The sequence below is a fragment of the Podarcis erhardii genome (genome assembly GCF_964252035.2).
Source record: "Podarcis erhardii genome assembly, chromosome: 8".
NCBI lineage: Eukaryota > Metazoa > Chordata > Lepidosauria > Squamata > Lacertidae > Podarcis > Podarcis erhardii.
In genome coordinates this window covers 42,700,906-42,726,460 of record NC_138499.1, presented here as the reverse complement: position 1 = coordinate 42,726,460, position 25,555 = coordinate 42,700,906, and the positions used below count along the sequence as shown (strand labels likewise).

Here is a 25,555-nt window from a genome sequence, read left to right as displayed (position 1 = left end):
TAAGAGATGGAAATGCAATTACACACTTAATGTACACACCAGATTAACCCTTTGAGATTTTTTTATTTTTTTAAAAAATCATATAGTGCCTTTTAAATTATCAATCCAATCCTAGAAAAATACTAGTTGTGTGGATGCATTGCATGCTAACTTCTCTTCTATCTTCATAAGCATTTATATTCATCAACACATTTAGAATCTGGCTCTAGGTGGATTTCTTCCCAAAATGTGCAGCCCTTGCCCATGTTTTATGTGCCATGCCATTCTACACCAAGAGTGATGCATGTTTTGTTATTTAGGATCCTTAGAATGATACATCTTAATGGCCTTCATTTCTATGACAAAAAACAGATAAAAGGTTGGAAGAAGCATGAAGGGATGAAAGAGCTGAACTGCACAATCATGCAAAGCCAATATACATTGACTTTTTTAAAATGAAGATTCTACTTTTATTCCTGCTTGAGAACTAATTTGAGTAGTTCACAGCTGTGTGTTTGTGGATAATGCATTGGTTGCAAACATAGCTACTTAGAGGGTATGGCTATGCTTTGGGATGCTGTCTCTCATTTCATGTACTGTAGATGCTGATTTATCTCCTATGACATTAATCGTCTCATAGCAAGCGATGGAATAACTTGCAGATGCCCTTCCTCTCCTCATTTATGAAGATAAATGTCATAACATGATGGCTGATCTTTGTTATGACACTAACCATTATAACATTTAACAAACGTAGCAAAAAATATCACTGACAGCTAGCAAGAGCATCTGTGTATGTGGGGAGTGATCTTGCCGCTCGTGCCTCTAGCGCAGAACCCTGACTTGTCATATTTAGTTTCTGGAATACTTTTAAGGAATAGATTTGATCTGAGTCAGCAAACAAATATAATTGACTGGTGATACAGTGTTACAATTATATTACTTAATGACCAATAGTTCAGTGGTGCTGTGGCTCGAGGGTATAGGAATTAGAGAGAAGACAGCCTAGGAGACTGAAGAGAGGGGAGAACAGTGGGTCTGTGCTTTTGAGACATCAGAGGTAAGGCTTCCATAGTAAGCAAAATCATGGCGCAGCCTTAGCTCAACACATCTGGTTGGAGATGAAACCCAGATGTTTGTCTCAAAAGATGAGAGAAGCAGAAGTGTAACCATACGAAGAATCTGTGGGAAAACAGCAGCTATAGCCCTACATATTATACATGTGGAAGGGTCTCTAAATTTTTGTTTTGTGCTCAGATCCCTCCCACAAAATACTGGCCATTTGCAGGCACCTCTGTCTCATTTTGGATGCCCAGAGAATACTTGGACCAGGCAAAAGGAGGAAAGGGAGACCAGAGGGATTGTGAACCCTGCTTCTTTTATCTCGAGGGTCTGGGAACATCATAGCCTGAGCAGTTGCCAGGTCTGCATCTGGATCACTCCAACAACTGTCTAGCATTCATGTTGTATGTTATGAAGAGAGAAACCAAAAGTATTCCCTCCCGCTGGTATTCCAAAATAGAACAACATCCTTTTGGCAACTGATGTTTGGCAACTGAGGCAAAGATTTCATTTCTTTGTGAGCAGATCTGCCTATTTTCTTCTCATGGTCCCCAAATATACTGGCTAATGCCCGTGAAAATGAAAAATGAAACATATTATTATTATTATTATTATTATTATTATTATTATCATCATCATCATTATTATCATCATCATCATTATCATCATTATTAATAACAGGAAGAAGCTTTCCTTCTCCTAGTTTCAATTTCTCTCCTCACTCTTTTCATATGTAAATGAGGCTTTTCATATAGACAGCAAACATGCCTTGGATATCAGTATTTTCTGAGGTGTTCAAATTAAGTCTTTCTTCACAGTTCACTAGCAATACTCCTGCTAGAATTGATCAAGACACAGAACATGTCATGTTTTATGAATTAAGTGAGTAACCCCAGTCCAGAATTGCTATTCTAACAAAAGAACTCACAAGCCCTATTTGGACGTTCATTTTGTACATGTGTAAACAAACGCATGAAGGGGGAGTGGGGGCACACTGCCAAGACCCAGCCCTCTTGGTCCACCTTTCAACCCTTTGGCTCAGCCAAAGGTCTGAAGCAGGGAGCCGCATCCTGCTTGTCCCGGCTCCCCATGTGATTTAGAATTCTGTACAATCATGGTTTTTCTGTACAGCATAGGGAACTTCCATGGATGGAAGAGGCTTCCTGCTTCAGAGCTTCACCCTCAAATCTGTGGAATACTGAAAAGAGGGTGAAAGTCATGCATCTTAATGGGTGGTGCTTAGTAGCACTCCACTACACTCCTTCATCTGTTTGTTCACAAGTGAGTAAACAGAACACCAAAATAGGGCATATAGTAGGGCATTATTTGATACTTCAGGGGTGGAAACTCCCCCAATTGCTGTTTATTATTATTATTATTATTTAAATTTGTATATCGTCCTTCATCCATAGATCTCTGTAGACTATATTTTTTATTTTAAAAAAGATACAGTAAACTACGGATGTGTTAGCATAACTTTAGGTGAATTTGTAGAAAGCCAAGAATGAATAGCATTTCTCCACTGAAAATGCAGAGGAAAATAGACAACAAAAGGACTGTGTCCCCTGCTAACATGTATGCAGAAGAGTAAAGGTGTGATATATACAGGTGTACTTTTATAATCATTACAAACCTTAAGCTTTACATTAATGATGACCTCTACATTCTGTGATCTAGAGATGTAATATATTCTGCAATTTCTGTCCATGATCAGCTAGCAGCCCCCACCCGCCACTCAGGTGAACATTGCTGTACAGTGGTACCTCGGGTTACAGACGCTTCAGGTTACAGATGCTTCAGGTTACAGACTCCGCTAACCGAGAAATAGTACCTTGGGTTAAGAACTTTGCTTCAGGATGAGAACAGAAATTGTGCTCCGGCAGCACGGCAGCAGCAGGAGGCCCCATTAGCTAAAGTGGTACCTCAGGTTAAGAACAGACCTCCAGAATGAATTAAGTTCTTAACCCAAGGTACCACTGTATACTCCTGATTCCATTGCTGTCCTTAACCTTCAGGAAGTAGTAGCATATGGATACAAAAAATAATTTTTGTAGGCATCCTCTGATTTAGTAGCCTGTGACCCTTTCTGTCGTATTCAGCACCATTATTAATGCATTTGATGCCTTCTGATTTGATGACTGCAAAGTTCTTAATGTGGGGAGTGCCCTTGAAGACTCTTCAGAAGCTTCAGATAATGTTGAACACATCTGCCCTAATTTGGCAGGAGCACATTGCACTGTTGCTTCAGAAACTGCACTGACTTCATATGGCATTTGGCCCACACTTCTAAATGCTAGTTTAAATTTCTGAAATCCTAAACAACTTGAACCCAATATACCTTTGAGACTGACCTCTTTCTTGTTTCCCATACTAAAGTGACATCTCAGTGGTAACTTCTGAATGGCAACAGTATGTTCTCAAATCCCCTCCCTACCCTCGCCCCAGATTCCTGTGGTCATACACTGAATGTCTTCTGGAATTAATATAAAATCTTTTCTTCTTCTATGTGAACATTTTTGTGGGGGTGATTGGGGAGTTGGCGGGGTTTTTCTTTTAGTATCTCTTCTGTTTCTTGTATGAGATGTTGTGTTTGGCTTTGGATAAACATGCTGCTAATTGTTTCCTGATATATGACTTTCAGGAGAGAATGGGCTAAACATCCAAGTAATAAAGTCTACTGAGGTTGAATATAAGAGTTTTGGTACAAGAACCAAACTCTTACAGTTCAGCAGCAATGCCATGGCAGTTCATTTGTGGCTGAAATATAAGGTGTCTGGCATTTGTAGTCATTGTTCTCCACTGTGGTTCCTCTACTTCTTCAAGAAAGGTCTGAAACCTAATGAGTCTTTTGGTGGGGACACCCTTGAAGTTTCAGTAATTACTTAATATAGTACACTGTACTGTAGACAGCAGCAGAGGAAGAAGCTCGGGCACCTGGGGCGGCACACCCAGGGGCACTGCAGGGCCTCTAGAGTCTGCTTGCCTCCTCGCACTCAGCTGCCCTACAGGGGGGAGGGGAGTCAGCGGGTGGACTGTTTGGGCAGCATGGAGCCTGCGTACACCTGTGTACACCCAAGCCACCGCGTCTCTCCCAGGAGAGACACATGGCTCAGGTGTGCTGCAGGCCCTGCGGTGAATGCTGCCAGGCATTTCTTCACCCCCCTCAGTGGTGACACCTGGGGCGTCCCGCACCCACTGCTCCCCCTTTCTTCTACCCCTGACTAAAGAACATATAGGGCACAGATATGAGCACTGAAAACTGCCATCTCCTGTCCTTTGGGGGGAAATTATATTTACCGCTTGCCCTTTAACGCTAGTGACAAGATTTGAAGTTGTGAGGGTACTAATTTGTCTTGCTTTTTGAAACTTTTTATTTATTTATAAAAGTTATATTTCAGCCTTCAGTGGCTATTCAGCATTGCCATGATTATCATGATTTCATTTACATCCTCAATCTGACTGGGAAGCCTTCAGAATGGAAGTATGCTGGCAATTTTTTAAAAGTGGGGGATGCATATTTTTTCACTCTGTTTTACTAAATGTAGGGCAACATTTTCTTTATCTCACCAGTTTTTGCAGTCTAATGTGTTGCATCTTAGCTTGTCATTCCTCATTTTAGATTCAATAAAATTGAAGGGAAAGGGTGCTGGAAAGGGGGAGGTAGGAAGTGTTGTCACTTTTAGTAGATTATTTATCAGACATCTGACCAATATTGTCCTGGTCTATCATGTCCACTTCAACACCGTTTGAAATGTCACTGAAATGTCTTAAGCTTTTATTTTCTTTCATAAGCATCTTATTAAGCTACATAGATGTTTCAGTTCTCTTTTAAAAGCTGTCTCACTTAATGAATTATATGAGTTGGCTCATATTATACACAACACTGAGCAAACCATGTTTTTGTGAACATGTGAGTATGCAGGTTTCTAGGAAGATTCCCAGAAGGGTTCCCAGTGGTTTACCTGCTGCCTAACTATATGAGACTAAGCCATGGTTTGTCTGAGTATGTCATCTTCTTCTGATAAAATAATGAGCTGCAAACCAAACAAAATTTGGTTATAACTTATGGTTTGTCTGGGCTTAGTGTGGAATAGCTTGGTAGCAAGAGGACTGGGAGAAGAAGGCAGTGTATGATCTCCTCTCCAAGAATCTGCACACTCCTATATTTGAGCTAAGCTTTGGCTTAGCATTATGTACAAACTGGGTAACGTTTGTTCTTTCCAAAGAAACTACATGACTCCAGGTTGTATTTTAAAATGTTCAGAATCAATAAATGGCTCTTGCTGTGGGAAAGCAATGCTTCCCCCTTTCTCTCTCTTTTTCTTTGGCATGGGTGTATGTGGAAACTTTTTTTTTAAGGATTGGATGAATAAAATTCACAATTCAGCAAGATATTTGAAACTCCTGCCCACACTAGTGTATGCAATAACAAGTAATTGACGCAGCAAGCTATTAATTTGCTCTTTCATATTCAGCCCTTGTGCATCCTGGGATACTATTGAGTCCTGCCCTGTTTGTTTCCTACTGTAGTGGCTGTAATGCTGCCTTGTTTGATCAAAATCTGTGTGCTGTGTGTGTTGCTTTGTCAGCTTGATTTTTGTTTTGTGCTGTGTCTTTTGTAATGATGCTATTCCGTGTCCATCCCTGTGTCTACCCACTGTTTCCTGCACCAGTTCAGTGCAGCTTCTACCCTACTTCTCCCTTTTTCATGGTCAAAGTGGACATGAGATTGCCTTTCCCTTTCCATCCAAATGTGCTGTAACACCTCACATTACAACTTCCTCTAGAGAATAGGCTGTGATGTCATAGAGAAGGGGACAGGGCTACCCAAATTCTCTCAATTTCAGGGAGGAGCTGCCCAGGTGTGCTGAGGGCCCATACGCGGGAAGAGAAACAGGGAGTCCTCCACAGTGAGTAACCCCACCTTCGAGTGTACCCAATATCCTTCATAGCCTTGTCCAGTACAGTATAGTTCCCTTCCCTTCATGACCATTTTGAAGTCTATTCAGTTTAAACTCTGGAATATTTCCAGTTCAGCTTGAGTTTCTTTCTTCTTGCCTTATCCTCCATTTCATCTTCCTTCTTCTTGTTTTTTTTTAAAGAAGCTTTATCTTTTTAAAATTTACTGAGGTCTTAAATCCACTTTATATGCTTCCTGCCCGATCTGCAACTAACCTTTTTTGTGTTTTGTTTTGTTTCATTTTATCTGAAATTTGTTTCTTTGGAAGTATGGTTTGGCTCCCAGAGCTTCTGTGTGGTTTTTAATCTCTGGATTTCACTCCTCTTATGGGTAAGGATCCAAACTGTGATGGGATACTATGATGGGCAGTGGACTGGTATGTGGTCTTGTGAGTTGAAAAGGGGAGAACAGGAAATTCTGAAAAATAAAAGAGTAGCTTTATATATCTGAATGGAATGAGACTGCTTTGGGGGGGGGACTTTTACTGCAGCCAATATTAAGGGTGAAGTATTGTTTTCATCTGCAATTTCTTTGGTCCCTGATCTTCAAGTTTTGGAGCACAGCTGTTGCTGGAGAATTGCATTCGCAGCCTTAGCAATTCATTGTATTGTAACATGACACACTTGCAAAAGCTCAGCATGATTGGCATGCATCTTTGTAAAATTGTTATACTAGGGCAACAGTGGAGGACCTGTGCATGCCAACTCCCATCAGCAATAGTCACCATGGCTAATGATCAGGAATGATGGGAGGAACACAGATTCTGCATCTCCTGCCATGCAGGGACAACAGACATGACATCTGGAATATGGTGATTGTGGTGGATCAGCAGCACTTCCTTGAGTAACTGGGAAGTCATAGTACTTGTTTAAAGAAATCCCTGACCTCTTCTCCAGTTATTAATGTTCAGTAATTTTTGGTATGACTGACACCATTTATTCCTGGTGGGCAGCTGTTCTAATGATTGTCATGACATTCCCGGGAGAGCAGCTTAGGAGTGATTGGGTATGGATGATGAGCTAATTGCCTATTTCTCATTGTAGAAAGGCAAGTTATCATAGTGCTAAGTTGGTAATATCCTTAGATGCAGTCTATGTGCTGTCACCATTTCCTGTACTTGGTTGATTGAATTCCTAGAAGTATGACTAAGAAGAAAAATATGGAGGAGGATACTAACTAGAAGGATAGTAAAAGAGGCAGAAGCCTTCATACCAGTTAGAGGAAATGGAAGAATATTAATTGGGACTTCATAAAAGGCAAAGGAGTGGAAAACTTAGCTGAACTGGAAAGTATATTTCAGCGACCAATTATGATGGTTTCTGATGCTTCATTTTCCACCTATGTTAAGAATTTTTCATTCTTTAACATTCTGAAACCTATCATGTTCTTCTAAGATCTCTGCAAATGGAAGGGTTCCCTGAAAGTGCACTATTAGTGACAATAAACAGTCCAAACAGTAGCAAGATTTACCTCCCTTCTCTCCCCACCTTACAGGAAATTGTTTCTTGCATTTGTAATAATAAATAATAGGACTTGTTCTTCTAGTTCTCTGCCATGTAAGAGCCTTCCTGTGCATTTTGTGAGGTTTTCACCCATGATTATCAGTTTAAACCTGTTGTTAGCTAAGGTGCTTGTTCGGCAGTTGATAAAAGACCCCAGTCTTGACACGACAACTTCCCACTTTTTACACAGCATTATGCAAAGTGCATGATCAATGACACAATCATTTAAATGTATGCAATAATGATTTTTTACCTTCTTACACATATATTTCTTTTTAGGCACTGGAAAAACATCCCAACTCACCAATGACTGCAAAGCAGATATTGGAAGTTATTCAGAAAGAAGGGCTGAAAGAAACAAGGTCAGTATTTATATGATATTTGCCTTTACAATATTTGCTTTTACAAAAACAAAATTTAAGGAAAATATCTAAATTGAGGTTGGTATGTTGTTCATAATGCAGTAAATAGAATTCTGTGTTTGAGCCTATGATTACAGAGGAAACCTAAATATATAATAGATATTAGGAGGGGAAATCAGAAAGGACAATATGGCTGCAATCTTATACCTTGGGGTGGAGAAGCATTTATTTTGTCACCACACCAGATTCCAATATACTCAACACTTAGGCCATTTTTAACATTCTGCCACTTTTGTACATTTAAACAAATTTTAAAATGGAATTTCTAGCCACCATAGCAAATCAATGACACAAACACTCTCCCAGACCACCATGCCCAGATTGCTTTGCTCTGAGAAAGGACCCCTGTTGCTCAGAGCAAGACTGAGAGGAATGTAGGAAGTGGACTAATAATGGCACATCTAGGTCAGCATTGTCTACACTGACTGAGAGAAGCTCTCCAGGGTTTCAGACAGGAGTCTCCCTTAGCCTTATGTGGAAATGCTAGAAACGTCTGCTTACAAGCAACTACTCTACCAATGAGCTGTGGCCCTTCTGCAGGACAGAGGTGGAAAGCCCTGCAAGAGTTTTGTGTGGCTGCAGCAGCCTCAGCAGTAGCCTGTGAGTGAGATTAGTGAGCAGGAGCCCATATAGTGCTAATCCTTTACATTCACTGCCTGATACATTTGCCCCAGTTTCTCTCATGGAACTACTGGCCCTACTTGTGCATAGCCAGCAAAGCCAACTTCATATAAAAACTATGCGAGTGTTTGTCCTGTCCTTTCCTTGGCACAGGGCATGCTGAAGCAAGACAGGTCATTAGCTGCAGCACCAAGGATAGCTCCGAGTGAACAACTTGCTCCAAAGAAGTCAAGAATAAACTGAAAAACTTTTATGCTCACAGGGCCAGATTGCTTGGAGCCTAGAACTCCTCCTTTCTGACAAGGCTTTTTTTTTTTTTTTTTTTTTTTTTTGGATATGTGTGCTGTCTGTGTTGATGTGGTGAATTGAGAATGTGAGCTTCAGATGTGGAGGCAGTCAGTTTCTCATGGAGTGCAGGCTCAGAGGTTACAAACTCCAGAGGGCCTGCCTCTTGTGGTCTCAGACTCCAGAGCCTTTGCACTGCTGGGCTTAGGCTGTGACTCAGCCTTTGGCATGATATGGGGGCCTGGATTATCCTTTGGTGCTGCTGGACTAATGTATCAGGTTGGCCCCTCTGAGTCGAGACCCAGGCTGCTGCTCCAGGTGCCAGCAGACCCAACCATTTCCCCATCATTTGAGTGTAGGCTGCTACTTTGAACAGGGGTTCCAACAGCTTTATAGACATATGGAAGAATATGGGATTCCTGCCAGATCCTGGTAAAGAAAGGACAGGAGGGTCTCCTGTCCATCTGTTGCTTGCAACCTGTATTTCAGACACAGCAGTTTGCAAATGTCTTACTAGAGGCTTTGTACTACCTACAAGCCACAGTGGGTGATCCCTCAAGGGTATAGCAATTCATGTCTTCCAGAAATCATTATAGCTTTTAGCTGAAGCCAGCAGAGTTCAGTTTGTGTGTATGTGTTGCCCCATTCATGGGCCAGAGAAGTACATATGAAGCTGTCTTCTACTGAATCATTGGTCCATCCAACTCAGTAGTCTCTGCTCTGATAGGCTGCAGCCTTCTGCAGCTCAGATCTGGATCTTTCTCAGTCCTGTCTGGAGATGCCATTGGGTAAATAGTGATGGCCTACATGAAAAAACTATTCTGTACCGCTTCTGGGCAGTTCCTCTCAAGGCTTGAGTTCCCTCCCTCTTTAACCAGAAGAAATTAACAGAGAGGGGTAGAGAGGGAAAATGTATTGCGCTTACTTGGCATATAGCACCACTTTCTAAGAAAGAATGCAGATCATTTGCAGTTCTCCTTGTATGCAGTATACGTGTGTGTAATAAAATACAGTGGGTGAGTTCCTAGAAGGCAACTAAACACTAAGAAGTCACTGTTGTTATATATAGAAGTAAAGATAAAATTGTGCCAAGAGTCTTAAAGTAGAGTCAGTATAGACAGATGCTTGGTGCCAGTGCCAAATAATTTGGGGAAGAAAAGTTCAGCAAAAAATAATAATAATTAAAATGTAGCTACTGAGTTATAATAAATAGACAATAAAATCAAATGTTGTGCTACAATCATTTCAATTGTTTTGAACTCTTCTCCGCTGCTGTTCCTTTCTTTCTTATGACTTTTGAAGTAATTGAACTCTGACTTCTGATACTGTTGTTATTATTATTCATAATAAAAAACAGCCCCCTTCATCATATTTATTCCCACAGATTATTGTATTATTGTACCATTGGAGAGACTGGGTAGTGGGAAAATGGCCAAAAAACCCCAAAGTAATTGGAATTAGAAATAAAGGAAACCTTCTTTAACTTTTTTTCCCAAAGAAAAAGACTCTAGAAAAAAACACTGCAGCTAGCTTAAATGGCCCATTCTGTGCTGTAAAAAATGAAAGATAAAAATCAATGCAGTGGAAACGCATAAACTGCCAGTGACAAGTGTAAAAGGAAAAACTGTTTACTCTTGCATGAATTGTATTATAGTGCACTATTGTGTTGTAAACTTGTATACAAATGTATCTGTAAAGTTCAGCAGTTACTTTAAGAAATGGTGTTGCTAGATAACTCTGAAGGTGAGATAGAATGGAGAGATTTATGTTTGAACTGAAGAAGCAATGAGGTTGTTGCTATACTAGAGTGCTTTAGCACTGCTGAGGCAGTGCTTTTCTACAATGAGCTGGTTAAAATGGAGGTTTCACAGCACTTTAAATAGTGCTATATTATTCAAAAATCCCCTTGCCTATGGCCACTATCCTTCTATGATGTTTATTCATAAGTGTCCTGTTAAACAAAGACCCCTTCCAACATTAATTAGAAGTAACTGCTTGCATGTTCTGACAACTTAATTGTTTCATGTTGGGTGTGGCAGTGGAATTATGAAAGCATAACTTCTTAGTTGCTTCCTGTTTTCAGTTTCCATTCCTGTGGTTGGGGGAGGCTGTAATCCCTAGTTACTTTTTACTAGTTTTCATTTCTATAAAATAAAAGAGCAGTATTTTGCAATATAATAATGAAATGGAAAAATATTTACTAATATATAAGTAATAAAAGTTTGTCCCCTTGCCCTAATACAGATACCGATAATAAGGGACAATCAAGAGAGCTGTTTCAATAGGTACCGTAATTAACAGGCAATTCAGCAGTAATCTTACTCTGCACCTAACAAGAAGCAATAAAGCCAGCAGAACCTACCAAGAGGAAAAATTTAATTAAAGGTACAAAAGCCTTGAAAGATTTGTTCAATAGCCCTTTGTCTGTCTACAAAGGATAGGCTGGTGTTACAATTGCATTTTAAAAAAATGGGAGGCCAATGCAGGAAACAGTGGCACACAATTATTTGTCCAAATCACTGTCTGGATTCTATATAAAAAGTGAGTGAATAAAGGATGACTATTGTATTATATTATTTAAGGCATTTATATTCTGCCTAATCAGTAACATTCCTAAGTAGTGTGCATAAAAATTAACCATGCAGGGAATAAAAATAAAAAATTAATCATAAAGTCAAGCATAAATTCGAACTACATTAAAATGCCTGCTAGAATACACCTGAAGTTGACCAAAGAGGTCTCCTGTCTAATTTCAGTTGGGAGAGAGTTCCACAGGCTTGGCCCCACAACACTGAATACACAGCTTCTAGTAGTTTTGAGTTGTACATCTGACCCTTGGTGGACTACCAACAGAGACTCTCCCAAAGATCTCATTGATTGGGCAGGGATATAAGGGATCAGACAGTCCTTAAGATATCTTGGACCCAAGGCCCTTGTAAATTAATACAAGATCTTAGAATCTGCCCCAGTAACAAAAGCCAGTACAAGCTCAGGTCAATCACTGGAGTCCATCTGGAGCAGCCAACAAGCAATACTGAGGATGTCCTGGGCCATTCACTCAGAAATGCGTCTGAAGAAAGGAGCTAAAATGAAACAAAGGGACTGGAATCAAAGAGACTGAAGTGGGTGCAAGTAGATGTCGATGTCTACTTGCACCCACTTCAGCTTCTTTGATTCCTGTCCCTTATCAGCAGGGAAGGAAAACAGTAATAGGGTTCCTTAAATGAGGCACATGAGCTTGAGAAGCTGGTCAGAAATCTACAGGTTGACATTTGTCTGTCTTGAGGAGTACGGCCATGCAGCAAGACAACTATGTTGTATTAGAGATGCATGTCTACAGCTAAGGTCAAGCAGGGCAACCTACAAGAGTCTTATCTGGAAGAGGATCCCTGATTCAAATCACAGCATCCCATTCAGTTTTCTTTGCACAGCAAAGCTGCCCGTTATAGTGGGTGACTGGGGCAGTCTTTGTGGGCACTGCGTAGTTCTCAGAAAGTAGCTCTCAAAGGAAAAATGCTACAGAAGAAAATGTTTTGCTTCTTCAAAAAGTGAATTGTAAGGAGGGAATCAAAAAGCTGATTGTAAGGAGGCATGGGTTTAGGCAGACTCTTGACTGGAATGTGCCTGGAAACAACTCTGCTGTGCAAGAAGGATAAAATCTATTTTTCAGTTTGCTCGGTGTATGAAATCTTCAAGAACTTCCTGCAGAATTTGCCTAGCACATACCCATCTGTTGGCCTATCTACAGTGGTACCTCGGGTTACATACGCTTCAGGTTACATACGCTTCAGGTTACAGACTCCGCTAACCCAGAAATAGTGCTTCAGGTTAAGAACTTTGCTTCAGGATGAGAACAGAAATCGTGCTCCGGCGGTGCAGTGGCAGCTGGAGGCCCCATTAGCTAAAGTTGTGCTTCAGGTTAAGAACAGTTTCAGGTTAAGTACGGACCTCCAGAATGAATTAAGTACTTAACCCGAGGTACCACTGTATATCTGTGTGTTTACACACACACACCCCAAACCCCCGACACATGTGTGTAGTGTGTGGGGGGGGCAGCAGGGTTCATAGCCCCAGGCGTAAATTCAGAAGGGCGCAACTAGGCCACAGCGGTCCCAAAGGTGCCATGCATTAACATCAGTCCCTTAAAATTTTAAACAGCAAATATGTAGCAGCCTGTGAGCTAATTAAGATATGTGAAAGCATTATGTGTGTAGAATTTTAGGAAATTAAAACTGCATTACACTTCCAAGAAATAAATGCAATGAAGGGAAGGGGGACAGGTTTTTTTGTTGTTGTTTTTATTTGGCTTGTTTCTGCCCTACAGAAAGACTTTAAACAGGGATGCAAAGAAAGCTATGGTTTCCATAGTACAATTGGTTTCATACAACATGGATATGAGATTCAGCTTCACGCTGAATGCAAGCTTAGAATTTTTCTATATAGGAATATTAAGTAATCCTGAGGCAATAGATTCCGTTTTTGAAGGGAGGAGAAATTAACGTTGAGAAACGATTGCTTCTACACCTCTGTTGTTGAATTTGCATTCTGCTCAAAGAGTAATGCCACTGGCTTACACACTAAAGTCAAAACTGAGGGAGGGAGCAATATGCAGGACCAGCCCTGCCATGATGCAGAGTTAAGCAGCTGCCTTTGGTGGTAAATACTAGGAGATGGGGGTGGTGTTACCCTCCATCGGTTTTCATCATCCTGAGCTGTGTACTGGCAGTGGTGATACTTGCTTTTTGTTGTCCTTGGCTGTCTGACTGTCCCATCTAGTCACATTTTCCCAATGAGTCATAGACAATACCAATGGAAAAGGCCTCTGACTGAGTGGACAGGCACAGGAGCAGCTATTCCAGATCATTCATTCCAGGAGGCACTGCACGTGCATGTACATTGGTCATAGGGGGACATGGGTGGCACTGTGGTCTAAACCACTGAGCCTCTTGGGCTTGCCGATCAGAAGGTCGGCAGTTAGAATACTTCAGACGGGGTGAGGTCCCAGCTTCTGCCAACCTAGCAGTTCAAAAGCACACCAGCGCAAGTAGATAAATAGGTACCGCTACAGTGGGCAGGTAAACGGCGTTTCTGTGAGCTCTGGCACTCGTCACCGTGCCAGTAGTGGTTTAATAATGCTGGCCACATGACCTGGAAAGCTGTCTATAGACAAAAGCCGGCTCCTTCGCCTGAAAGTGAGATGAGCGCCACAACCCCATAGTTGCCTTTGACTGGATTTAACCATCCAGGGGTCCTACCTTACATTGGTCATCTAATGTACTGGCATGATGGATGCTGAATGTGATAATGCCAGAAGGATAGTGTCATTATGCAACATTTCTAATATTGTGTACAGTTTTGGTTCCTGCACCTTAAAAAGGATATTGTAGAGCTAGAAAAAGTTCAGAAGAGCATGTACATTGGTCATAGGGGGATGTGGGTGGCGCTGTGGGTTAAACTACAGAACCTAGGGCTTGCCGATCAGAAGGTCAGCAGTTCGAATCCCCGTGACGGGGTGAGCTCCTGTTGCTCGGTCTCTGCCCTTGCCAACCTAGCAGTTGGAAAGCACAAAGTGCAAGTAGATAAATAGGTACTGCTCTGGCGGGAGGGGTAAACGGTGTTTCCGTGCACTGCTCTGGTTCGCCAGAAGCGGCTTAGTCATGCTGGCCACATGACCCAGAAGCTGTACGCCAGCTCCCTCGACCAGTAAAGCGAGATGAGCGCCGCAACCCCAGAGTCATCTGTGACTGGACCTAACGGTCAGGGGTCCCTTTACCTTTAGAGCTAGAAAAGTGTGCAGCATCTGTGGAAAAGGCAAATTCTATGCTAGAGATCATGAGGAAAGGGATTGAAAACAAAACTACCAATATTATAAATATATTTTACAAATCTATGTTGAGATTGCTCTTGGAATACTGTGTATTGTTCTGGTGACCTTACCTGAGAAAGGTACAGTTGGAAAAGGTTCAGGAAGGACAGCCAAAATGATCAAGGGGATGGAGCAACTCTTCTATGAGTAAAGATTACAAGATTTGGGGGTGTTTAGTTTAGAAAGCGTCTAAGCTAGAGACATCTCTTTTGCTGAATTTATATTGTTCTGTTCCATTTTGAATGGTTTTATAATTGTGATGGTTTTATCTACTTTTATAATTTATATTTTATTGTAACCCTGGAACCTTTTGCTGAAATCTTATAAAAATAAAAACGTAACAGAGGTGCATAAAATTATACAGAGTGTGGTGAATATGGATAGAGAGGTTTGTTCCCTACACACAGGGCTATCCAGTGAAGCTGAATGCTGGGAGATTCAGAACAGACGTGATTCTTAGTTAAAACTATGGAATTTGCAGTTATTATGCTCTTAATATTTATTTCAGTGAGTGAGTAGTGATAAGGTGTTGAGAGACAGAACTACCTGTGCTATATAGCCTGCCTTGTGACTTCCTTAGGTCACATTCTGCCTTTGGGTGAGATGGAGGATGCTGTCCCATCACCCGTGTTGAAGTACAATTCACATGTCAGTCCAATTGGCTTATGTGTGTGGAACTGGTAGAAGTAAGTGTCATGTTGTTCTTTGCCTCGGGAGGCAAAATATCTTAGACCTCCTCTTGCGGAACAGACAACTACTTGAATCTCTTGAAGGTCTTCATTTGCTGGCCTGGTTGTGAAGCGAAGGAGGAGAAACTGAGTTTAGGGATAAGACATGCAATGAACATGCCCTTGTTGCAGTAAGAAAATAACCACTAGATCTAAAGTAATGAAAATAGATCCTAGCACAATTCAAATTCTGTTTTTAAAAGGCTTCTTACTTTTTTGAAAAATAGTGGATTGGCAATCCCCAAAGCTCAATGTTTTGCCTGTTGTGCCTGTTTTCTGGGGCAGACCTACCTCCATTTAGTACTACAATTTTGCAACTTCACCATTCTATAGTTAGTTAAGTAGCTGTAGTGAAAAATGCATAAAGGTTAAGACAGCATGCATTGAAGCTATTTGGCTTGTTTGCATATAAACCATAGTGGAGGAGCCTCAGTGAGCTTGAGCGAAGCATCAGACTTGTGCACTCCTCCTCCCTTCTCCTCCTGTGCAGCTAGGAAGAGGATTTCTGCCAAGATTGCATTCAGTTTCAGATAATCTTGATTTAGTATTATTTGTAAATAGGAATCCTAGTTAAAAAAAAAAAATTAGGTAAACAAGAGAACTTAAAGTTGGTTTGCTTAGCGACTCAACATTGTTTTATTAAACCAGGATTCCTGGTTTGTGTGTAAAGCTAAGCTGAGATTCTTTGAAAGTGAAATAATTTGATAGATGCCCTATTCCTTTCCACACAGGGGAAGGACAGGGGATGAGGACTATATGAGTCCAACATTTTGCTTGGTCTCACTAAATATTATCTGCAAAGCACTAAACCATGGTTTTGAATTTTGTGAGAACCAGCCCAATTGTTGTCAGCAGCCGAAGGTGATCACCAACTTGTCATTGATCTTTGAAGGGCTTTTGGTTTGCATTGATTTGAAAAGCTTCATCTCTGAATACTAATAATAGGTTTTGGTACTTCGGTTCACTCATGCAATAATTTTAGGTGGGCTTATCATAGCAATCTCTGCCAAACCATCCATTAGCTTGGCTAAAGTTTATTCACTGTAATTATTTTTAAGAAGCTAAAGGTCTCTTTCACTGTAATCTTAATTTAGAATAATTGGGCTTAGATATTAGAAATTACATTATTTTTGTTCAAAGTCAAACTGTAGTATGAATCTGCCAGACTTTATGGTTCACAAGTTTGTTTCTCTCTCATATCATTAAAGCATTCAGATCCTCAATTGATTGATTCTTTCCCCATGCCTCAAAAATATGAAGTGCAGCAGAGAGAAAATTAAAAAAGAAAAAGACTATAAACCAAAATAAAACCCATACATTAACATGAAGATAATATTTGTTGGAAAATGCACACACATGATAGATCTATATTGTCTGAGACACACGTTTCAGGTTGTGTTTTGTTTTGTTTTTTTAATATATTTCCTGCTGCGACAATCAGTTGTAAAAAGATCCTCATCTTGCCAATCCTCTTCTCAGTATCTGGAAAGAAAAACAGCTTTTAAGGTAAACAGTTTTGGGAGTGTAAAAGATTGGTGCTCTTTTTTAACTTTGCAAAAAATGTGCTTGGAATTTGAGAAGATGGTAAGAATGAAGAACGGTCTTTGTAGAACAATTATATATCAGATTCAACTGTGGAAAGGAAATGCTGGTAGTTTACCTGGCACAAAGCATACAGTGACCCAATCCCGCTAAATTTAGCTGTCAGGCTATTCAGACAGCCTTACTTCCAAACAAATGTGTATTGTAAGTCCTGCTGAAACCAGCTGAAGAACTTACTGACTTGTTCCATTGCTTTCAATGGGAATTTGTCACAATTAACTAGCATGCTACAAACAGTGTGTTGCAGTGGTGGAAGACTGGCTGGTCTTCCTGTGTGCTTGAAAGCTCCTCTGCCCATATTCATTTGGATGTGACCACAGCAGGGTTACACTGACATCTGTGGCTCTGATAGGACCACTAGATACTACATAAATAAATTCCTAGGACCTCTGCTGCTGCTTTTGTGCCATTACTCTGTGACAACAAAAGTAGCAAGAGGCCCACCTAAGTGGCATGATTTATGGATATGAAGCAATCACATATTTCTATGTGTGGTGGAAAAGGCAGAAAGTTGTGGAGCTGTTCTTGTACAAATATTAAAACACACCTCTGAAAGTGTGGACTATATTATATTATGGAGTATAAAGAATCTATATGTATCTATCTGTTTCAGGTGTGTGTGTGTGTGTGTGTGAAATTAAAAAGTAATATATAATCCTTTATATATGAGAGTGATTTGATTTCTGTTTCAGCTTTGTAGACTTACAGTGGTACCTTGGGTTACAGACGCTTCAGGTTACAGACTCCGCTAACCCAGAAATAGTACCTCGGGTTAAGAACTTTGGTTCAGGATGAGAACAGAAGTACCGTGGTGGCAGCGTGGCAGCAGCGGGAGGCCCCATTAGCTAAAGTGGTACCTCAGGTTAAGAACAGACCTCCAGAAGGAATTAAGTTCTTAACCCGAGGTACCACTGTATTACGCTACTTCAAATCCATGCTCTTCAAGTGACTTTTGCTTTTTTGGGGGTTGCATTTGGTTAATAATATTTATAGCAGCAAAAGAACAACCATGTGCTAAAAAAAGCTATATTGAATACTGGCATTTCATGAATCCTGTAATTGTCAGCAGCACAAATTGCTACCATTACTATTATTGCTGCTCCTTTCAAGGATGGGTTGTTTCATGATTTTTTAAAAAATATACTTCAGAAGGAGGGGAAGAGAACGTAATATCTGTACGGTGTTGATGGGCCAATGTCGGGTGGATATAGCACATGTGGTATATTATTTGGGCACAAAATCTCAGGTACTTGAGGCACAATATTTATTTTATTTACTTCCTAATTGATTACACATTTTTAATGTGAATTTCAAGGCAGCATATACGGGCTTCCACATACAGGCCAAACTCAGACCTGCTAAGGTTTAAGCAACTTGCTTCATCATGCACATTCGAGTTCTTTGGGAAAAGGATGGTAATTGATAGCTGCTATGGTAACTTTAGTAGTTGCATGGTTATGTACAAATGTCTATATTTTATTGTGACAATTACAAAATATTTCTAACAAATGTTAGCCAACGCCATCAAAATCAACATAACCACCAACTATCTTCTTGGTTGCTATGGAGGGTTGAAGATAATAAGCTGGCATACCAGTTCATGTTGTCTACTCTGACCAGCACTCACTATCCAGGGTCTCAGGATAGCGTCTTTCTCAGCTCTTCTACCTAAGAAACATTTAACTGGAAATGTTGGGGACCATATGCATGCGGTACATGTATTGTACTGCTGAGCCAAGACGCCTCTGTGGAAGGTGAACGCAAAGACAAAAAGAGTAAGAGTTGTCACTATGTGAATTTCAGATGCTGGCAATATTTTCAGGCTTTTCTTCTTGCTGTCCATTTCCTCTTCATTATTAAAGCAGCAATCTGTTTTTACTTTTTCATGATTTTCTAAAAAACTAATACGATCTCAGAAACCAAGAGGGAACATCCTACATATTTGGGGAGGCAGCCTGTTGTTTCTGTTTGGTTCCTTCCTCCTGGTTTGCTCTGTATGTGGAACAATGATGCAAGATAGTCTTGAATGCACACTCTTATGAATTATGCACTAGTGGCCAAAATTGTGGAAAGCTTTTGGAAAAAGTGTATTTCCGAGATGTGATGGCTCATAACACCTGATTGGCTCTCTAAACACTTATACTCATTAGCTACATTCAGATGAAGGAAAGCTACTGCATATCAACCTAAGCAAGTTGTGTTTCCTTTTTCTGGTTATTTGGCTATAACTTTTGATAGAATACAGATAATTGAACAAACTTTGTTACATTACATTCTTCATTAAATTATCTTTCCATTGATATATAATTTTATGGCATTACTCCAAAAAACAAACAAACTGGTGCTAGGATCCATCAGACCTCAGAAATACACTTTTCCAAAAAGGTTTCCACAATTTTGGCCACTAGCGTATAATCTTTTGAGTGGTCATAAGAGATAAGCAATGCCTAAGGATTATATATTCTCAGTCTGCGTCTGCAAAATATCAGGTGATAAGGTGACCTGGTTGGTTCAGTGAATCTTGGAACAAGTTGCCCTGATACGATGCAATAAATGAACCTCAGTGCTGTTCCATGTGGGAAGCTGCATCACAGAAACACTTTCTCCATGGCGTTATCCTCCCACACAGTTTAATTTGGGGGGCATCAATGCACCACAAGTGAGCATATGAATTTGGGTTTCAGGTCTATTATTTTAACCAACCAAAGAGTTTATTGTATTAACCAAAGGCGACAACAATTTCATTACAATTTGCCAAACTGCAGACCATAACATGCAGCATACAGCAATTACATAATATAAGGCATCAATGATTTAAAGAAAGGGAGTCAGAATTCATAAGTATTGTCTGCTACCTCATACCTAGCTTAACTTCCATTAGACTTCTGAATCTCCAGCGCAACTTATTGCAATACCATCTTGCTCTCTCTTTCTAATCTTTCTTGCAGCCAGAGCATTAAGCACCACTTTATGTGTCATAAATCTGTTTGGGTCGCACAAAAGAAAGTGAAAGTGTTTCTGCCATAGTAAGCCTGCTTCCAGGAATTAGCAAAGGTTTCAGGAAACGATCTCTTGGATCCCCATTTAATGGGGAGATTATCAAATAATGTACGGTGTCTTCCGCTTGAGGTTGGCCACATATGCAGAGTCTGTCATCATATGGAACCTTATTATAGCAGCCATCCGAGATGCTGTGGGCATCATTTGGAATATGTGCTCCATAAAGGCATTTCTTAATGCAGCAGGCATGAGTCTGTTCAAATAACATGCTCTGAAATGCTCCATTTTCAGAAAAGGGAACCATGGTGGGAATCTATAATTCCCAATTAAATGCAAATCCCTTCTGGATTCTATCCAGAAGAGTCAATCCCGAAGTTTTCTCTTATTCATGATCAGAGCAGAATTCAAGTCTCAAAAGTAATAACTTTAAGGTTTTGACATATGGACTTCCAGTGTTGATTATTACTCCATTTCATATAAAGCAAAGGCAGGAAAATGTTCAGTTGGAAGAGTTGTAATTTGTTTGAGGTAGCTTAGCTGGGCACAGTCAGCTCTTGCCTTGATTGTTTGCCATCCAGATTCTGTACACGAGAGAACTCCGGAAATTGCTGAAGGGGGGGAATTGTTTCAGAAGTCATGTCTATTATTCAGATGAAGGGGTGTGTGTGTGTTAAACCTTGTAGTGATGTGGGCTCCTTGTGTCATGTGGAAGAATAATGATATGTGACAAGTTTGAGCAAGTTAAAGTGATTGTGTTTCGAGATAATTGCATGAAAAAGAAAGTGCAAAGAAGCTTTAGGTTGACCCAAGAAAGCAGAGACTTTTATCTCATTACCAGTTCTGATACAGCTGCTGAATCTAAGGATGGCTGGGGACTCTGTGCCCCATCTGCTTAATCATTGATTTATTTCTGAGCTTTTGTCTGTTTCAGATGTTTCTTGACATCCAGGGCAGCAGAAATTCTTCAAAATTGCTTCAGTTGAAGAAAACTTATCACATTTATGATTACCCAGTCTCTTGTGTAGAACTATTGAAGACAGCAGCGTAAATGATCCAGTTTACCTAGGACTAGGTCATGATTTGAGAAAGACTGTTTAGCTCAAACAAGAGGATTCCCGAACAGAAGATTGCAGCTGTTGCAATCTTCCTCCAGTCGTGCTGCTGCTGCACTGCCTTGAACTAAGCCATAATTTGACTTAGTATGTCATCTAAACCTGGGCTCATGTTTTATCTGCTCCAGACAAACCATGAGCTGTGGTTTGTCTGGAGTGAAACAAACCATGAGCCTGGGTTCTTTGTTTAGTTGTTTAGTCGTATCTAACTCTTTGTGACCCCATGGACCAGAGCACGCCAGGCACTCCTGTCTTCCACTGCCTCCCGCAGTTTGGTCAGACTCATGCTGGTAGCTTCGAGAACACTGTCCAACCATCTCGTCCTCTGTCGTCCCCTTCTCCTTGTGCCCTCAATCTTTCCCAACTCCTTTCCAGGGAGTCTTCTCTTCTCATGAGGTGGCCAAAATATTGGAGCCTCAGCTTCACGATCTGTCCTTCCAGTGAGCACTCAGGGCTGATTTCCTTAAGAATGGATAGGTTTGATCTTCTTGCAGTCCATGGGACTCTCAAGAGTCTAGCACCATAATTCAAAAGCATCAATTCTTCGGCAATCAGCCTTCTTTAGAGCCTTGGTTCTAACAGCATGCTAATACAAAACATGTTTAGTTTATGTCAATACAACAGGACGGGGGAAAGGATGCAGCAACTGCACTGTCCCTGAGGACTATATTTTTGTGCATTAGTGCTATGCCATGGCTTTGGCTTAGCATGATGTGAGCACCAAACATCAGCCTCATTTCAGTTTCCTGATGCCAGGCATGATCTGAATCATGATCTGAGTTGCTGCACAACTCACTGGCACCAGCCCTCCTCTGCATGCTCAAGCAAGCAATGATTGTTTGGTGGTAAGAGCTAGGAGACAGTGGTGATTAGGTTGCTGGGCAGTGATGGCAGCAATTTTTTTGTGGGGGGCTGCAGATTACTCACTTGACAAGGAGGAAGGAGCAGGAAGGGAAATATGACCAGTAACTGCCAGTACTGTATGGGGAAAACAGATGTTGAAAAGCAGTGAGGCGAGAGACCAGACCAGTCCCATAATGGTGGTATACATCCCTGCTCTTACACTGTTGTGGGACTACATGAATTGATGCTAGGCCCATGCCCCAGGCATTGGAGGACTAAGTTGGCTGGGGGGGGTGCTGTCAACAGGCCTGCTGGATTTATGCTGTCATGCTAAGAATGCCCCATGCTTCCCAGCTGACCAGGGACTTAATGGGTGATATGCCCATGCTTGTCTGTATGTATTGCAAGGCTTTGCTAGTAAAATCTGGACCTGCGTTATTGCATACTAGTGTGCAGAGTTTGATCAGATTAGGTGGTGGTGCTGCGGTGCTGCATCTCATGAACAAGACTCTCTCCAGGCCTCAGACAAGCTTGGCATGGGCCTGTCTGATGCAGTAGGATCTTCTCATGTTCTTATGTTCTTTTAATTTCTTTTTTTGAAAATACACAAATCACTAATCCCAGAGCAGTTAACTTTCAACAATATTATGTACAAGATGGAAAGGCCTTGTTTTGATTTTAATGTGCTTTTCAAATCTACAAAGATATAGAGAAGTGGTGTAGTACAAAAACAAAACAAACCCCAGTTGTGGACTAATAAAACTGTGGGAATATTTGCAATGCTGCCCCAGCAGATTTCTTTTCTCCTCTTGACCAGATTTCAGGACAAGGAGTCCTAGACCTAATTTAATCATGGCCAATGATTTTGATAGGTCTACTCTGAGTAACACTAGCATTGAATACCACCCTAAGTAAATGTATAGGACACACACACACAAACACACATATGAATGATACTGCGTTGTGAAGTTGTGACCTTAAAAGTAGCCTAGTAATATAATAAATAGAATTTTAAAAGATACTAAAACCCTACCAAATCCTAACATGTAATGCAGTGAATGGAAATGTAGATAAACACTGGGTTGGATCTTGACTTCATTACCATTGAGATAGTTCCGAAGCAATGGGAGGGGGTGTTGTTGTGAGGTGCAGGATGGGGGGCAAGATATGAAATGGGAGGCAGTTCCAAATGTCAGGGGTCCCCACACAAAATGTTCCTAAATTGAATAGCAAAGGTCACCAGTCTTTTTTAGCCAGTGGGCACATGGGTACCAGTCACAAAATAAAACAAAATGGCTGCAACACCTAAAAGAACAGAAAGAGAGATGGGAGCACAAAATGGGGCAGGCATCCCCTGCCCTGCATTAGTGCTCCCAACAAATGGTAAATAAGGCAGCTACACCAGCCACTGCCACAATCAGAAAGAGAAGCTCTTTGCATCTCTCCTTGGTTCATAATAGAAAGCAGGGTGGGTGGCCAATTGTGGAATCCAGTGAAATGTGGACATATTTCAGAGGGTTGTGTAGGAGAGGCTAAGCCAGTGGAAACAGGAACTGAGCAGGGAGAGCAAACAGCGAGAAGAAACAGTGCATTGTAGATTTTTGAGAGGATATTTACAGAAGTTTTATGGGCAACGTAAGAGCCAGTGGGGGACACACTGTTGTCTGCAGGTGCCACATTGGTGACCCTTGTTATATGGAATGGTCCTCCTTATGAAATGCTGTCCTGCAGAGCACAGTGATCAGTTGGGTATATAAGAGGTGAGACAATCTTTTAAGCAAGGGCATTGCGTCTCGTTTCACTGCTTGAGGTGAAATGGGAAGTACCGTCCTGCCCAGCCACTGCCACCACTGCACTCCCTTTGCCTCCTTTGGAGAAGTAGTGCTAGCATTAGCCCTGTTTTCCTTCCTGTGAGATCTCACTGATTTCCAGCAAGCTCTCACTGAAATCTCATGGTATCTCATGAGATCTTGCTGGAAACTGGCACCAATGACAGCGCTGCTTTTCCACTGGCACCATTTCTCCACCAGCCCCGCTTCTCCTGTGGTAGAGGTGGCAGGGCAGCTGGGCCTTCTCAAGGGCTTTACCCTGCCTTATGGTTGGGCTGGGCCTGCTTTTAGGTATTATAACAATATTTATTAATTAAAATGAACTTCAAATTGATTTTCTTAATCTGTAGATCAATCAACAGTAAAACTGATTAGTGTGGATAAACTGTGATATTTTAAATATATAAACATGAGCCCCAATTTTTTTTAAAGAAAATTAAGAACTAAAAGGAACAGAATTTAGCTCATTTTTAAGGGTTTAGAGGTTGAAAGCCTTCCTTTACAGAATTAACTTTAAAAATGGATGCAGAACTGCTCAGCAAAATGATATTGATATGGATCATATGCACTTCCAACTTTCAGCGTAAATGAGACACTTTAAATGCTTGTTATATTTAAAGCTTGCTACTGGGGATATTCATATTACTCCCTGAATTTTACAGCTGGTTTTCTTTCTTGCTGTGAGATCAAATTGCTTTAGCTTCTCTTTGCTTATTCTGGAGCGGGAAAGCATTGCTGTAACTTGCTGAGAACAATTTTCCTTAATTCTGTGCAGGATATTATTGGAAGCAAGTAATTTTTAGATGAACTGTGTAGAAATCTCCATCTTGCATGTACAGCGAACAGTTTGACATACCTGTTGCATTATTTTAGTTTGAACTTTTAATTTTAAATAGTACTTGGGGGAAAAAGGAGTTAGTCCAATAGGCAAAAATTAAAACATCATTCCTTGCTGGATGATTCAAGTCATTGATTCTACACTCATAGCTGCTTCAAACTTCATGTGCCTTAGAAACAATAATTCACTATATAGCTTATTATGCTTACTGCTTATTGGAGTGTTTGAGCGTTGGATGGGGAAGATATTATTAAGGTCATTGCATTAAGTTTAAAAGACACTGTAATATATCTGCTGCTGAAAACAAAATAAAAAAATTCCTTCCAGTAGCACCTTAAAGACCAACTGAGTTAGTTCTAGGTATGAGCTTTCGTGTGCATGCACACTTCTTCAGATACACTGTTCAGTGTATCTGAAGAAGTGTGCATGCACACGAAAGCTCATACCTAGAACTAACTCAGTTGGTCTTTAAGGTGCTACTGGAAGGAATTTTTTTATTTTGTTTTGACCATGACAGACCAACACGGCTACCTATCTATATCTGCTGCTGATAAGTCAAACAAAACTTGTTGAATTGGAATATGAATTAGATATCATACTTTCATATACATGCATACTATTCATCTGAGTTGAACTTCAGGGGCCTTGTTCATATAGCTATCCGAAAATATATGTTCCTGTATTATCATGTCATAACCTTGTAACAACATGAGTCTTTAAGATGCTACAGTAAATCAAATCTTTCTCATTGTGCTGAAACATAGCTATTAGTGTTAATGTATTGTTATATTTTACTCCTTGGGGCTGCTACTCCTGTTTCCTTTGTTCGCCCACACCACCCATCCAGCTCTCTTGCCAAAATTACTTCCCTCCCTTAGAGTTCACCCAAAGCCTCTTATTATTATC

General features: G+C 40.6%; 1 protein-coding gene across 4 annotated transcripts in view; it reads left to right on the top strand.

Annotated features, from left to right (window-relative positions):
* Positions 1 to 25,555, top strand: part of ASXL3 (ASXL transcriptional regulator 3) — a 104,769-nt gene that overhangs the window by 13,874 nt on the left and 65,340 nt on the right. For 2 of the 4 annotated variants that reach the window (XM_081873597.1, XM_081873598.1), the window contains exons 2-3: positions 5,889 to 5,951; positions 7,783 to 7,865. In XM_081873597.1, coding sequence (XP_081729723.1) covers positions 7,810 to 7,865 — 56 coding nt within the window. In that variant the 5' untranslated portion in view covers positions 5,889 to 5,951; positions 7,783 to 7,809. Of the gene's footprint in view, positions 1 to 5,888; positions 5,952 to 7,782; positions 7,866 to 16,866; positions 16,932 to 25,555 lie in introns of all 4 variants that reach the window. The other 2 variants (XM_081873599.1, XM_081873596.1) reach the window with 2 other exon arrangements.